At 28.9% G+C, this 13,632-nt stretch overlaps 1 protein-coding gene across 2 annotated transcripts in view; it reads left to right on the top strand.

Annotated features, from left to right (window-relative positions):
- LOC113550519 (C3 and PZP-like alpha-2-macroglobulin domain-containing protein 8) overlaps positions 1-13,632 on the top strand; it is a 139,781-nt gene that overhangs the window by 91,412 nt on the left and 34,737 nt on the right. For both annotated transcript variants that reach the window (XM_026952410.1, XM_026952409.1), the window contains exon 3: positions 2,206-2,390. In XM_026952410.1, the coding sequence (XP_026808211.1) occupies positions 2,206-2,390 (185 nt within the window). The remainder of the gene's footprint in view (positions 1-2,205; positions 2,391-13,632) is intronic.

The following is a 13,632-nucleotide window of genomic DNA, read 5'->3' as shown; positions in this document are numbered from 1 at the left end:
TAATAAATAAATGAAACGAATACATTGTGATTATAACATTTAAATTATGTTAAAATTTAATTAGTATTATTATGGCATTAAACTAGCTAAATAATTTAAAAAAAAAACATTTGTCGAGTTTATAAATACAAGAGCGAGTAATATTATATATTATATCGTATGTGTGTTCGGGGCAGTAAACTATTTAATATTGATAATTTATATTGAACAAAACTACATTCATTGTTCTGTTAAGTACGTGATCAACAGTTATATAAAATAAAGCATATATATATATATAAATGTAATACCACTTCTAAAAGCTTAAACATGTGATAGGTTAGAGAGTAAAGTTATCCTGTTATTCTATAATAATTGTATTTTTACTAATGTTTAAATATCAAAAGAGTTGTACAAAAATCGATAGATATACTATGATAAGTTAAATTAAACATAATTTTATAATAGTAATAATAATGTATAAAAGTAAATAATGTAAAGTTATAAAATATGAAAATCGTTAAAAATAATTTAATATTTATGTATATTGTGTATGAAATGTAATGAAATTATTATATGCAGTTTTCGAAGAATGTATTAATATTTATAAATATATAAATCAAATATTCTACTCGTATGTCATAATTAACTACCTGTTATCTGTCAAAATTTTTCCCAAAATGTAGAGATACATTTTTTTATAGTAGTAATTTTTTTAGTCATACTAATTATAGATTATCCATATTTTGTAAGTGTATCGACTTAATAAGCTAAAACTGAATTATCTTAATGCACTAAAGTAAAATATTTAAATTTAAAGTATTTGTGTCCATAAAAATATTGATGTACTATTTATAAGAATATAAGATAATTATTAACATAAAATACCACTATATAGTTTAAAACGTAAATCATAATAATATATTTTGTGTAAATCTTAATAAAATGATACGGCAACTTTAAGACATAAATCTTATCGACATCTGTTAAATAATGTATATATAATCAGTATTTTCTTAGTCTAACGATCTATGATGAGGAAACCCTTAATTAGCTACTTAAAATTTGATAACCCACTTCACTTAGTCTTTGATAGAAACTCACTACCATAGTTTTCCAATAATTTTCAATTAACTATAATTGTAAATCAATCTAACGATTGTATAAATGAAATAAATCAAGAATAATGTAATTTTTCATTATGTTTTTTCTCATAATTTATGTCCTTCCAAAATACTAAAATATAAATTCTTATTGACAATTATTGTTATACTCCTTATTGTATAACCTATTTCTTACTACCAGTCTTAATATTTTGTCTTTGCTCTTAACTGCAACTTTTGTTATACTCATTACATTGAAAGCATGACTGAAGTCGCAAATATTTCTAAAACGCATAAAAAAAAATACGATAAAAAAAAATAAACACAGACCTTGTTTTGTAAATACATATATACATACTAGCTGTTTAACTTGACTTCACTTGGGAAAAAATAAACAAACATAAAATACAGAGTTGTATTGGTATATCTCAATTTTAGTGTACTTCAGTTCACGGACAAATCCATATCGATGTACCACCCTTTGTAAACTAATTCGACCTAGTTAGAATATAGAAATTGATATATTTTCGAATGTGATTCTAACTACTATCTACATATTTTTTTTGATATCTCTAAAATGTTCATTAAAATCAGTCGATTGATTTTTGAGTATATTAGCTACAAGCACAAAGACATTGCCTTTAGTTGTATATTTGAATAATAACCGATAAATTAAAAACTTTATTTTATTATTATTATTTAATGAACATTTTATAATAGCGCAAAGTGAGTTAGTTAGTCTTTATCAATTAAAAAAAAAAAAGTATTTCTGTAATCTTGAATTATATGCATGTATGACACACCCTTTAGGAACCATTAAGGATTGAAAAATAAACTGTAAACTTCCTTCATGTCTCAAAGTATCTATATATAACTTTTGAAGAAATCGGTCCAATAATTTCTAAAAACAATCATTTTACTAATGAAAGTTTTAACTAAACTTTTATATTTTGTGTAAACCTATTTTCGCTCTTTAATCCAAATGAGCTCTCGATACCTCTGTTCTCTTATAACTGTCGTGTAAAATAAAGATATCTTATAACACAATATGCATAGTAGTACATAATTTATTACTAAACATATTCTAACATAATAATATGTAAACGATTTACTTGTTGTGCAGGACATTCAATGTAGTGGCACCCAAAGTGGCCGTCCCTGGTCAAAGAACCGCGGTATTGGTTAGTTGGAATCCGGCGTGCAGTCCCAAAGACGTTACTTTACGGCTTTTGCGTCAGATACCGGTGACTGAACAACAACGAGCGGCTGACGACGATGTACTGTCACATAACACCGTCACCATACATGGTGAGTAAGACGACATGTTGAAATAATTTTTTTCTTATTTTCTATAAGTACCTATCATGATATCATATTTTACGACTCGACAAAAACACAATTATAATCGTGAACTTCAGCGACAAAAAATAATATAATATAAATAAATAAATAATAAAATATATATATATATAGATTCTACCTGATGCACACGAGAATGGGGGGAAAGGATGAACCTATCCTGAGATAATCAGTAGGAGGGTTTGTTGTGATCCACCTGTCAACTCCACAACCGTAAAATATAACCCAGAGTATAAAATCGAGGCATTCTGTATAAGGCATGACCAGCAATTTCGAGGTGATCGAATATTTCCAAAATTTCTGAAAAGGTATTTAATTTCATAGTTGTAATATTCGTAATTTGATATACAAAGTCTGCAATTTTATATTTAAAAGCAGTGTCCGTGACATTTCGTCTTACTTTCGGGCGTTTGCAATATTTTTTTTTTTATATTTACCAGGAAATTAATATAATTTTTTTTTTTTAATATCAACGATAACAGACAAATTATAATTTCTAAGAAAAAAATTTTGCTTATCGCCTAGATTCTAGAACATTTTCCCGAAAGATATATTGTTTTACAATGCAATTGGTGAAATATAAGAGACTTAAAAGATCATGTATTTTCAACAATAATCAAATTCATTTTTTTGTTATTCTCAGAAGTTCTTAATTTCTAAGTTTATAACACTTACCTATGAATTTAGGCATATAGAACACAAATATCAATACATCAAATTTATATCGCTCTAAAAGCATAAAAAATTATTAATGAAAAACATTTAAAAATTTAAAAAAATATATTTAAAAATAATACTTTAATAGAAAATGTTATGTCTGGTAAGAGTTTTATTTTTATTAAAACGCCAATTAATTATTAAGTGTATTAATATTTTATGAATATTGCTTAACTCTCCTAGAAACACGATAAATGCTGTATACTTTAAAATAAACTATCCGTTATATTATTATGCATTTATATTATTTTGACTTCCGCGAAACCATTATATTAATATACAAAAAGAGCTATATTTGTACATTTTCAACTTATTTGGGCATTTACATTTATTTTCACATTTTCAAACACACACACATATTATATTGTTATAATAATAAAAAGGTCCACTAATGGCGATTGTATTTCTTTTTTATTGAGGGATACATGTGTGTGCACGAACCATGCTCCATAGAGTCGGCGCATAAACCACTAATTCGTCAACGAATTGTTCGAAAACAATCGAAAAACATCGTGCGACCTCCGTTAATTTGGATTAAGCGCCGGCTGTTATTAAAACACGTACCAAAACACGATTATAACGGTGCGTTACGAGCACAATGGGTAGTACAATAAATGCACAAAATACACAATAATATAATATATTATATGCGTGTACCTTCTTTAAACACCCAAATTAACATGGCAATAAAGAATGGATTCTCGATTCAGCTGAACTAATTCTATAGGTACAAGCAATATGTAGACATAGCGCATTCAACGTGGCCAATTTGTCGGTATATACCTAGTCGATATAGATGGTGGTGGTAGAAATGGCGCTGTTGTTGAAGATATAGTGGCCCAGACTTACACACGCGCGTAATACGATGATGTGCGGATTACGGCGGACCTTGAAGTACTACGGTATTTTTTTTTAAAAACCACAACTTACATCTCTTCCCCTACGAGGCCCAAAGTAAATGTAAAATATTAATGCGTAACCATTTATCCATAAATTTAATTAGTAGTGATGCCCACATAAGAAAATAATAACACTAAAATCTAAAATTAATTCAAAATCAGTGTTAAAAATAATTTTCATTATTTTAAGTACTATAATTTGTTTTATAATAGGTTATTATTTTTTGATTAAATTGAATAATGTTTTTAACGAAGTGGTTTATATATTATATAGTATGCATAATGTATAAAGTAAAATATAATAAAGTTCTCGGTTGACGTAAATTACTTAATCGTTATTAATTGTAAATAATTATGTTATGGTAATATAAGTTAAATGAAAGATAATTCAACTTAAGATTTCGAAAATGTTTTAATTCATCTTTTTCAATTAACTACATTTAAAGTATTATTCTGTGTGTCTGAAAGAATCTAAAATAAAAAATTGTCTTTCTTGAAAAAAATAAAACTTACTATTATAGGTAAAAGTCATTATTCAAGTTGTAATAGTAATCACGACGTAAGTTCAAACGTTGAGCATTGTACATAATTTATATTCTTAATGCAATGTTTAAGCGTTATAAACATATATATTATGTTAGGTACTTAAAATACTTTTTCCAATCAAAAAAATAAACGAAAAACTATACATATATATATATATTACCATAATAGCTCCATATAAAATGACAATACGCGAATAAAAAAGTAATAATTTATCACTGGATGGGTATGATATTATACACAGTAGTAGTTATTAGTGAGATATATTTACCGAAACAATAACAATTGTAATACAATAATAAATTGAATAATATCATTGCATCAGCTGGTATTTTTATTCACTGCTTTGCATGCTTTTACCCCTTGGGAATGTGTACAGTGTTTAACACACACACACATACACACACACACACACACACACTAACTGCAAAATATTCTTTAAAATGCTAACTATTTATTAGTCTCTCACTAGTATACTCACGTTTTTCAGTATAATCTTACCACGTTGCGTGAGGTTGGTAATTACGGAGTATAATTTAATCTGGGAAAAATCTTACTGAAAACAATTTTCTCGGTACATATAATCTTATATTATTACACATATAGTATATATATATAGTAAGTACCTATATAACAATCGTATCACACTCCAGTGGTAAAAATCTCAAGTCACGTACAGGACACATATTATTATAGTAAGACAATATTATAGAGCTAGAACTAATTTTATCACCCATTACGTTCGTTCGGCCAGTTAGAAGAATATGGATAGGGTGATTTTGAATACGAAATGTTTTAATTAGAATTTTTTGACAAAGAGAGAGTTAAACTGTTAATAAAAAAATGATAGATATCTTTTTTAGAATAAATAATCTTGCATAATATAAAATGTTTTAATAGTATATACGCGAAATACATTTCCAATAGTTGCTAAATTAGTTCCTGTTTGGAATTCAATATTTTAATAGACATACTAATGTTGCAAATCGATATGTCTCTAATTTTTAATATCGATATCGTATAGAAATACTAGGTACCTGAGCTTAAAATTTCGTAGTGTTTAAATTTCAGATCTGCCCTAAAAAATCCAAAAAATAGCTTCAAAAGTTGTTAAATATCCAAATATTTTCATTGAACTCCGCGTGGAAGCCAATCTCTTGGATTTTTTCTCACAATTACCAAAATAAAACGAATCTATAACCTTTGACAGCAGAATTCTATGGAATTATGTACTTCTGCATTTGCGAGATTAACGAACACATTTTTTAAACACTTAACTGTAGTACGATTTTGGTATTAATTATTACATTTTTAGTGATATTGTCAAAAAACAAGTCGTTACTGTTCTCAGTAGTATTATTTTGGCGTATATGATGAGGATGAGTAGAACACATGAATTTCCTTTATAATAAAAATAGCACATAATAGGTAGAATTGTTCCACGTGACTTTCTAATGTGAAAATATTAGTGTATACTCATACATAATTATATACAGTATTATATGTAATAATTAAAAGTTGTATATTGCATTAAATCAAACGGAAAACAATTCGGTTTTGATATGATATCAAACACGATATAGGAATCGATTTGGCTAGAATACTATAGTATTAAAAGGTAGTGTCAGAAACCAATCCGGTATCTACCATGTGTGTCCGAAAACTGAAACCCACACGATCTCCTCTGTCTAGTATATTATATAAATATTATATATTACGGTACGAGAATATAGAACTTGAGCGGTCACCGTTTCGGACGGCGGGGCGGAACGACGTAGGATATCACGTCCCAGCGGAGTCGTCAAATATTTGCGAGAGCCCGTGTCATTAATTATTGCGTTTTATTGCGGTAAGATGTGTTGGCAGCGGTGGTGGTGGCGACGGTACGAAATTTGTCGACGATAACCGCTAACTAAGTGGTATTTGAACGTCGGCGGCGGGTAAATAAACGAAGCGGAAATTCGCGACCAACCTACCACCCTCGCTTCACCCTCAGTGCGTACACTTCCTTACGTCCCTACCCACTATCCAGTTCCCACCATGTCCCTTACTTCCACCTTTCACGAGTGATCCCTCACCGTACCCGTAGGAAGACACATGCAGCCCCACTGTGGAACCACCCGCACAAGTGTGCTGTGACACAACTTCGACTGGACGTGACTCTACTCCCCTACTCTCGGACTCCTGTCTGACAAACTCCTACTATTCAACCCCTATATCGTCGGTCACTCCGGTCATTTCACTCGTATATCGTGTGGTATACCGTCGGTATGGCCGTCGACAACACGCACTGTGATACATAATAATATCCGAATACCCTGAATCAAAAAAAAAAATTATATATATATATACCAAGTGTATAGCTACATACAAAGCGACACCTCTACCCCGCCAAAAGAAAAAAAACTGTTCAAAAATATTGATAAAAAAAACGCTATTGGATATATGTAGTGAATATAGTAAGAATAATATATCATGAAAATATGTTATCTTTCTATATGGATATAACAAGTCGATTTAAAAACATCAGTTTACATCAAATCAGATCAAAAAAACTCTCCCTTTTCAAAGTGGTATTACACTTGGCAATTCCAGACTGAACCTGCAGCTAAACCTGCAGCTAATATCATAGAGAAGATTTACATAAAAAAAATATATGTATATAAGATACAAATATACCTATTTAAGTTTAATACAGTAAATTAGAAATACAAATCTTATATTTTTTTAACGGTTTAGTAAATTATATATTCATCCCATTAATGAATCTAATACAATAATAATAAAAATAGATATAATAATTTGTATGATATCCACAAGATTTTTATCCGATTATTTTTTTTTTACTTGGTCTTTAACGGGTAGATAAATTTCCATATAAAGAAATAATATTAATAATATTTTCATTGACGGATGAATGCTATCTAAATCTACAAATACCTGACTCAAAAATATAATAAATAAACATAATTTATTATATTTTAACCCTAAAAGGTTTCAAATATTTTATATGATTACAAAAATATCAAATAACGACAATGATTTATAATTAAGATAAATAAAATGACGTAAAAAAAAACTTAACTTTTTGTAACACTTATGCATAATATTACATATTACTAAAAGGTAACTAAAATTTTATTCGTGATTGTCTGTCAGTTCGTCATTTATCTTAATATGTTCTATTAAACTAAAGGTTACTTTTATAATGTATTATGTTTGCGATAAATAAATATGCTTATATTTATATTGTTTGAAAGCCTGCAGTTCCAGTAAAACCTTTTAGAACTAAATGTGTTCCGTAAAAATTAAAACGTAATATTAATAATTGAGTCTGTATTTTAATAGTCTTTTCAAATTTAAAAAAAAAATATTATATTTTCTTACCTTTTTTTAGAAATCGTAGTTAGAAAAAATGTATAATGCTAATTTGAAAATGTTTGATATATTTGATACATTTTTCTGAATATTATTAGGTTATTTCTAATAATAAATAATTACATTTTAAATTGTATTGTTTTATATCAGAAACTTAAGCGATAAAATGTTTATATATTTAAATCTCGATATTTGTTTTTTTTCATAATATCTACGTATTTTCTCTAATTTAGATTTATTTATTTAACATTATTGTTATTATTTTATTTGATTGCGGTTAATGTACTGATTCAGTGTTGGTATTTATAATTCAATAAGATCTATAGAAGTTTACAGTAAAATAATACAAACAAAATAAAAAAGGGGGAAAATAAGTAATCGCAATGGTGTAAGTAAAGTTCAATATATACCTCTTTATAGAATAAATCACTAAAATAATTTATGTGTCAAGTTTGAATTCAATGATAAATCAATGCTAACTACGTAAAACGATTCTGAACGACGACAGACTGTCATATTATACAACTAAGTATATTCCATAATATGTTTCTTAGTATTTCTACGGTAGATTGATTTAAAGTTTTCCGAAAACACTTCATTTATTATATTATTAATAATCAATTATTATAATAGTATATAATATATTTATATAATTTATCTTTGTTATTAACTTTTGAGTTAATACCGCCTTACTGGATAATCGAGTGAATTATAAATAAGTCTATAGTATAAATAAGTAATATCTTAAAATTAATTAATATATTTTGAAAATGACGTTTATATTTAAATTTAAAAATATACGTACAATTTTTAAGTCCTCGTGAAAAACGTTTTTGAATTACTATTAAAATAATTATTCTTATTAAAATACACAATTCCGTCCAAATTTGTACTCTAAATATCTATAAAAAATAATTTTGCTTATTTACTCGTACTTTTTAGATTTTTTTTTCATTTCAAAATATACAACGTATGAAGAACCTTGTATTAATTTTAAAAGCTTTTTATCCTTTTAATTTGTACGAAACTCGCTTATTAGCGATAAAGCATGATTGCGTACCTTTTCGAGTATACGACTGTGTAAGATTTTTAACAAACAATAGAGAATAGACTGTTAAAATTACCATAAAAATAACGAGACTGCGTACGCTCTGAGCAGTGTTTTCATTTATTAATACTATATTATATTATAAGTAACATTATTTTTTCCTAAATAATAACTAAACATTTCAAGACGACAAATATACAGCATAGTTAAACAAATAATAATTAATTAAATAACTTATTGTATAAGTAATACGTTTTTTAAATTAACTGGAATAAGTTAAGTGGTGGTATGGATTTTTTAACTAGTCAAGCTATTAAGATAATTAGAAAATTTTCTTTCTAGTTACGTTGAAAAGTTAAAATTTTCATTTGTATATAATAATAATAATAAATGTAATTGTTTATATAAATCTTATTGTAAAAACTTTTTAAAAGTATAAAAATTATAATACTTAGGGATGTGCCGAAAAATAAATACAGTGTAAACAATGCATCGTATAACTGTATAAGTACATGCAGTGTATTAATTACACTGCTTTAAATACTTTTTTTTTGTTTAGAGATATTTAACCGTTAAATTAAATTTTAAAAAAATGTTTAATTATTCTTATTCTTATTTATAATTTTAACAAAAAAATTAAATAATTAAAAACAAAACTGAATATATACTTTTTAATATAGTCGTAATATTTTGTTTTAGCAAAATGCAATGTATACACTATATAAGTTTCATAAATTTGAAGATACTTGTTTATGCAGGTATAGAATATAGAATTCTAAAGTTATGAAAATCTTACAACATCGTATACATTTTTTATGTAAAAAAAAAAACCCTACGCGATTGCATACCTCAAAATGTTCACGATACTGTACGCTCAATAAGGTCCGTATGCAATCGTGGTTGTACCCGCATTTATCTTAGAAATCAATATAAATTCTCGTCAAAAATTCAACATAATAATTTGGTTTGTATTTTTAATTTAAAATTGTATTTTCGACTATCGATCACATAATTATTGTTATTGTCGTGATATCATCATTCATAATCGCTCTATCCGTCAAAACATGTACACGCGTATTGCCACGGTTAGTATAAGATTTGGGTCATGTATTCCGATGGATTATTGTACACAATATAAATCCTTAAGCAGTGGTGGTAGTTGTGAGATCGCTCTGTTTAAGTGCGTGTACATAACACGCAATATACCTATACTATTATACAGGATGTATCACGGGATTTGACAGCTTTGATGATGATCTAGTACGTTACTAGTGAGCAGTGAAATGGAAACCTGATTTCGAGTTTTGTGAATAGAAGATTTTTCTGCGAGTCACAATAGATATTATATTGTATTTGGTTTAGTTTTAAACGCATTGCAATCTCGAGCACAGTAATACTCCGCGAGAATATTAATATTGTTGCCCCCGTAGTCGTTACGCTGGCGCCTGGAAGTCTCAGAAATCATGTGGACGGCACGTGACAATAGGGATTTCGGGAAACCGTTTTTCATTAAAACCAAAATTCAAGAGTCATCATAAAATTAACTTAAATTACCGTAAGCACTCTTATATCAATCTCATATTTATAGAACGGGAAATAAATTTTCAATTCCCCTTGACGTTTACGCCCACGCGATATAATAACAATAATAGTTGTCGACGTTTGTATGAAAAACCCTGAAACACCCTGTATATAGATACATATAATATGCGTACACGTGTACGTAGACACACACTAGCGCGAGCACGTATATGTTTATATGGGATCTGAGTATACTAGGTGGGAACGGTGTTGCGGTGTAAGAAGGTGGGGGTGGGCAGGCGATCGAGCTTATAGGCGGGTGGTTGTGCCAGGATCGCGGGGCTGAAGGCACACAACAGTCGTACACGCGCCTTCGCCGTGTCTATGCCTGCTGGGAGAGCTTAATGAATTTCCAGACACGACTCACGGACGTGTCGCTAATTCAGTATTCTCCGACCACAAAGCTCTTTGTTGAATAATAATATTAATTTCTCGATATGCGCGCCCGTCTATATACACGCCGCCGCACGCACGCAGGCTCTTGCGTGAGTCTTTCCCATGACGAACTAATCGAACTCGATTAAATTGATTTGTCCAGCACTACCGCGTCCCTTGACGATTTCGACCGAAGAAACGGGATAATACTACCCGCGTTCCGTGTACCTACTTTTTTGTGAGTAATTTATATCCACGAAAGTCATCGACATTCGTCCTGCATATTTTAAAACAACATTTTATATGACGTATACATACAATTAATGCAACGCGAAATAAAAGTAATTGGCCAACTATCCTCGAAATCGTTCAATAATAATTATCATATCATCGATAATTATCAAAAATAAACAATAATTCTGACGTGACTGATAGTGTTTATTTTTATGCGTGCTATGTTAGTTCGCGATGAAATCATTTAAATTGTATTTAAACGATAAATTATTAGTTTATATGATTACCAAAGTGTTCTATTCCCTGTATGTATATATATAAATAAATTATTAAACTACTACATAGTCCATACGTAATATGCCACGTGTGTTGTACCTTAATCCCGCAGAGCTGGTGTAAACCAAAAGAGACCTGCGTATTGTTTTGGTGATTATGAGTAACCTACTTTCGCCCGAGTCCCGCAGCAGTAATATCCAAACTGACTATTTCCGAGTCGACCGCCCTTCCAGGACTTGAACAAATACATTTCACGTCTCGTCTAGCTCGTCTGAGCAACACGCCCAAGTGTAACGCAGTCATAATAATAATTATTAGGCTAATAAAGCCGGACGGGTGTATAAAAAACAGCGCAGTATTCTTACGGTTGTGGGAGTTGTATATTTGTATAATATTATGTTGTTACGAGCCCGTATGACATGCGAACACGGCGCGTACACTATACATTATTATGTTTAGTACGGCTTAATGCGCGAGTTTCGATGTCCATGTTAATGTATCACATTATTATTATTACTGTTGTTGTTATTATTTGTCTGGTACCGCCATTTTCCCGTCACCGTCGTCCGCGGACGATGACCGCGGTATCATAAAATAATATATTATTATTATTATTATTATTATACGTACACGGGTAGTAGCCAACCGCCCAGCGCACTGCTGTAGCGAAATTGCCTATTCGAGACGCCCGACGACGTCGTAATTCCGGAAATTCCGATCACGTACGCGGCACCACCCGAGTTCTTAACAAATCGGCTCCCGTGTGCGCGAGCGGCGTTTTTAGTTTAGTTTACCTTCAAAAGCTCCTCTTTTCATTCTAATATTTTATTGTGTGGGCGCGCGCACGTGAAGTAAAACCCTCTTTACAAACGAATGCTATAAATGACAGGTGTGCTTGATGCAAAGCCCATCCTTTTATTCTTTACACGAAAGCTAAACGCAACCACCAATCAAAGAAATCAGCTTTTTATGCGTGTAACGAGCATTTCTTATTTCTATTTTCTTCTTCTTTTTTTGGTTTATAAGATTTTCTATTTGTCGCTTTGGCGATTCGCGCTCGACTCCCCGATAGAACTACTGTCAAAAAATCATAAAATGACTTAAATTATCGCATATTATGCGATCATTTATCCAAATTTATTTTTCGGCTCAACTTTTATGGTTGTATGTTATAAAATTCAGTGAAATTTAAATTTCAAATTTGATATAAATTCAACGACGGTAATTTTCTAAACGAGGTTAAACGTACACGTCAAATATAATAATATGTTATATCGATGAAACACCACATAATGTAATAATAAAAAAAAAAAATGTATAATACCTCATCAATCAAAATTTAAATAATTAATGAGCTACAACACAATAAAAAATATTAAAATAGTTACACCACAATAATAAATTAGTTTTTTATCTGTTTTTCGTTATTTTATTGAAATACACAAAACACTATAAAGTAATAATTCAAATACATGTAATTTTAAACACAATGTTACTATAATATTTTAATGGAAAACTAACTTAATAAAATCTTTATTAACATAATATCATGACCTTTTTTTTTTTTATATAAGAATGGTTAAAGAAATGTTTCTCTGTAGTATATCTAATTAATTACAATAAAACTAAAAATTATCAGATACTATTAAATATAATATAAGTAACAATGTATTCTAATATATACTAAATTTAAATATTATAATTGCAAAATCTAAGCTAAGCATTTTATTTCCGATTAAATTAAACTATCAAAGGTAACTAAGTTAAATAGTTATATGCGCTCAGTAATCAACTATTTAATATTCATTACAAGCTCCCACTTTATAAGCTTTGGGAAACTTTTGCTAAAATATATTATACCTTCATCATATAAAGGTATAGAACAGAAACAGTACAATTGTATTTTAATGAATATTTAAATACAATCAATAATAAACAGTTAAACCCGAAAACCATTACAAATTTAAAATAAAATATTACATGATTAATCAAATAATATTAATATTTTTTATTAGTACGAAGTTCGTTGAATGGTTCATTGTCAGATACAGTATAAACTAAAACTGCTGAATTTATATATAAAACTAATAAATTTACAATTTATTAAAATTAAACATATTGTAGATAATTTTTGGAAGAT

The sequence above is a fragment of the Rhopalosiphum maidis genome, chromosome 1 (assembly GCF_003676215.2).
Source record: "Rhopalosiphum maidis isolate BTI-1 chromosome 1, ASM367621v3, whole genome shotgun sequence".
NCBI lineage: Eukaryota > Metazoa > Arthropoda > Insecta > Hemiptera > Aphididae > Rhopalosiphum > Rhopalosiphum maidis.
This window is presented reverse-complemented; position numbering and strand designations above follow the sequence as displayed.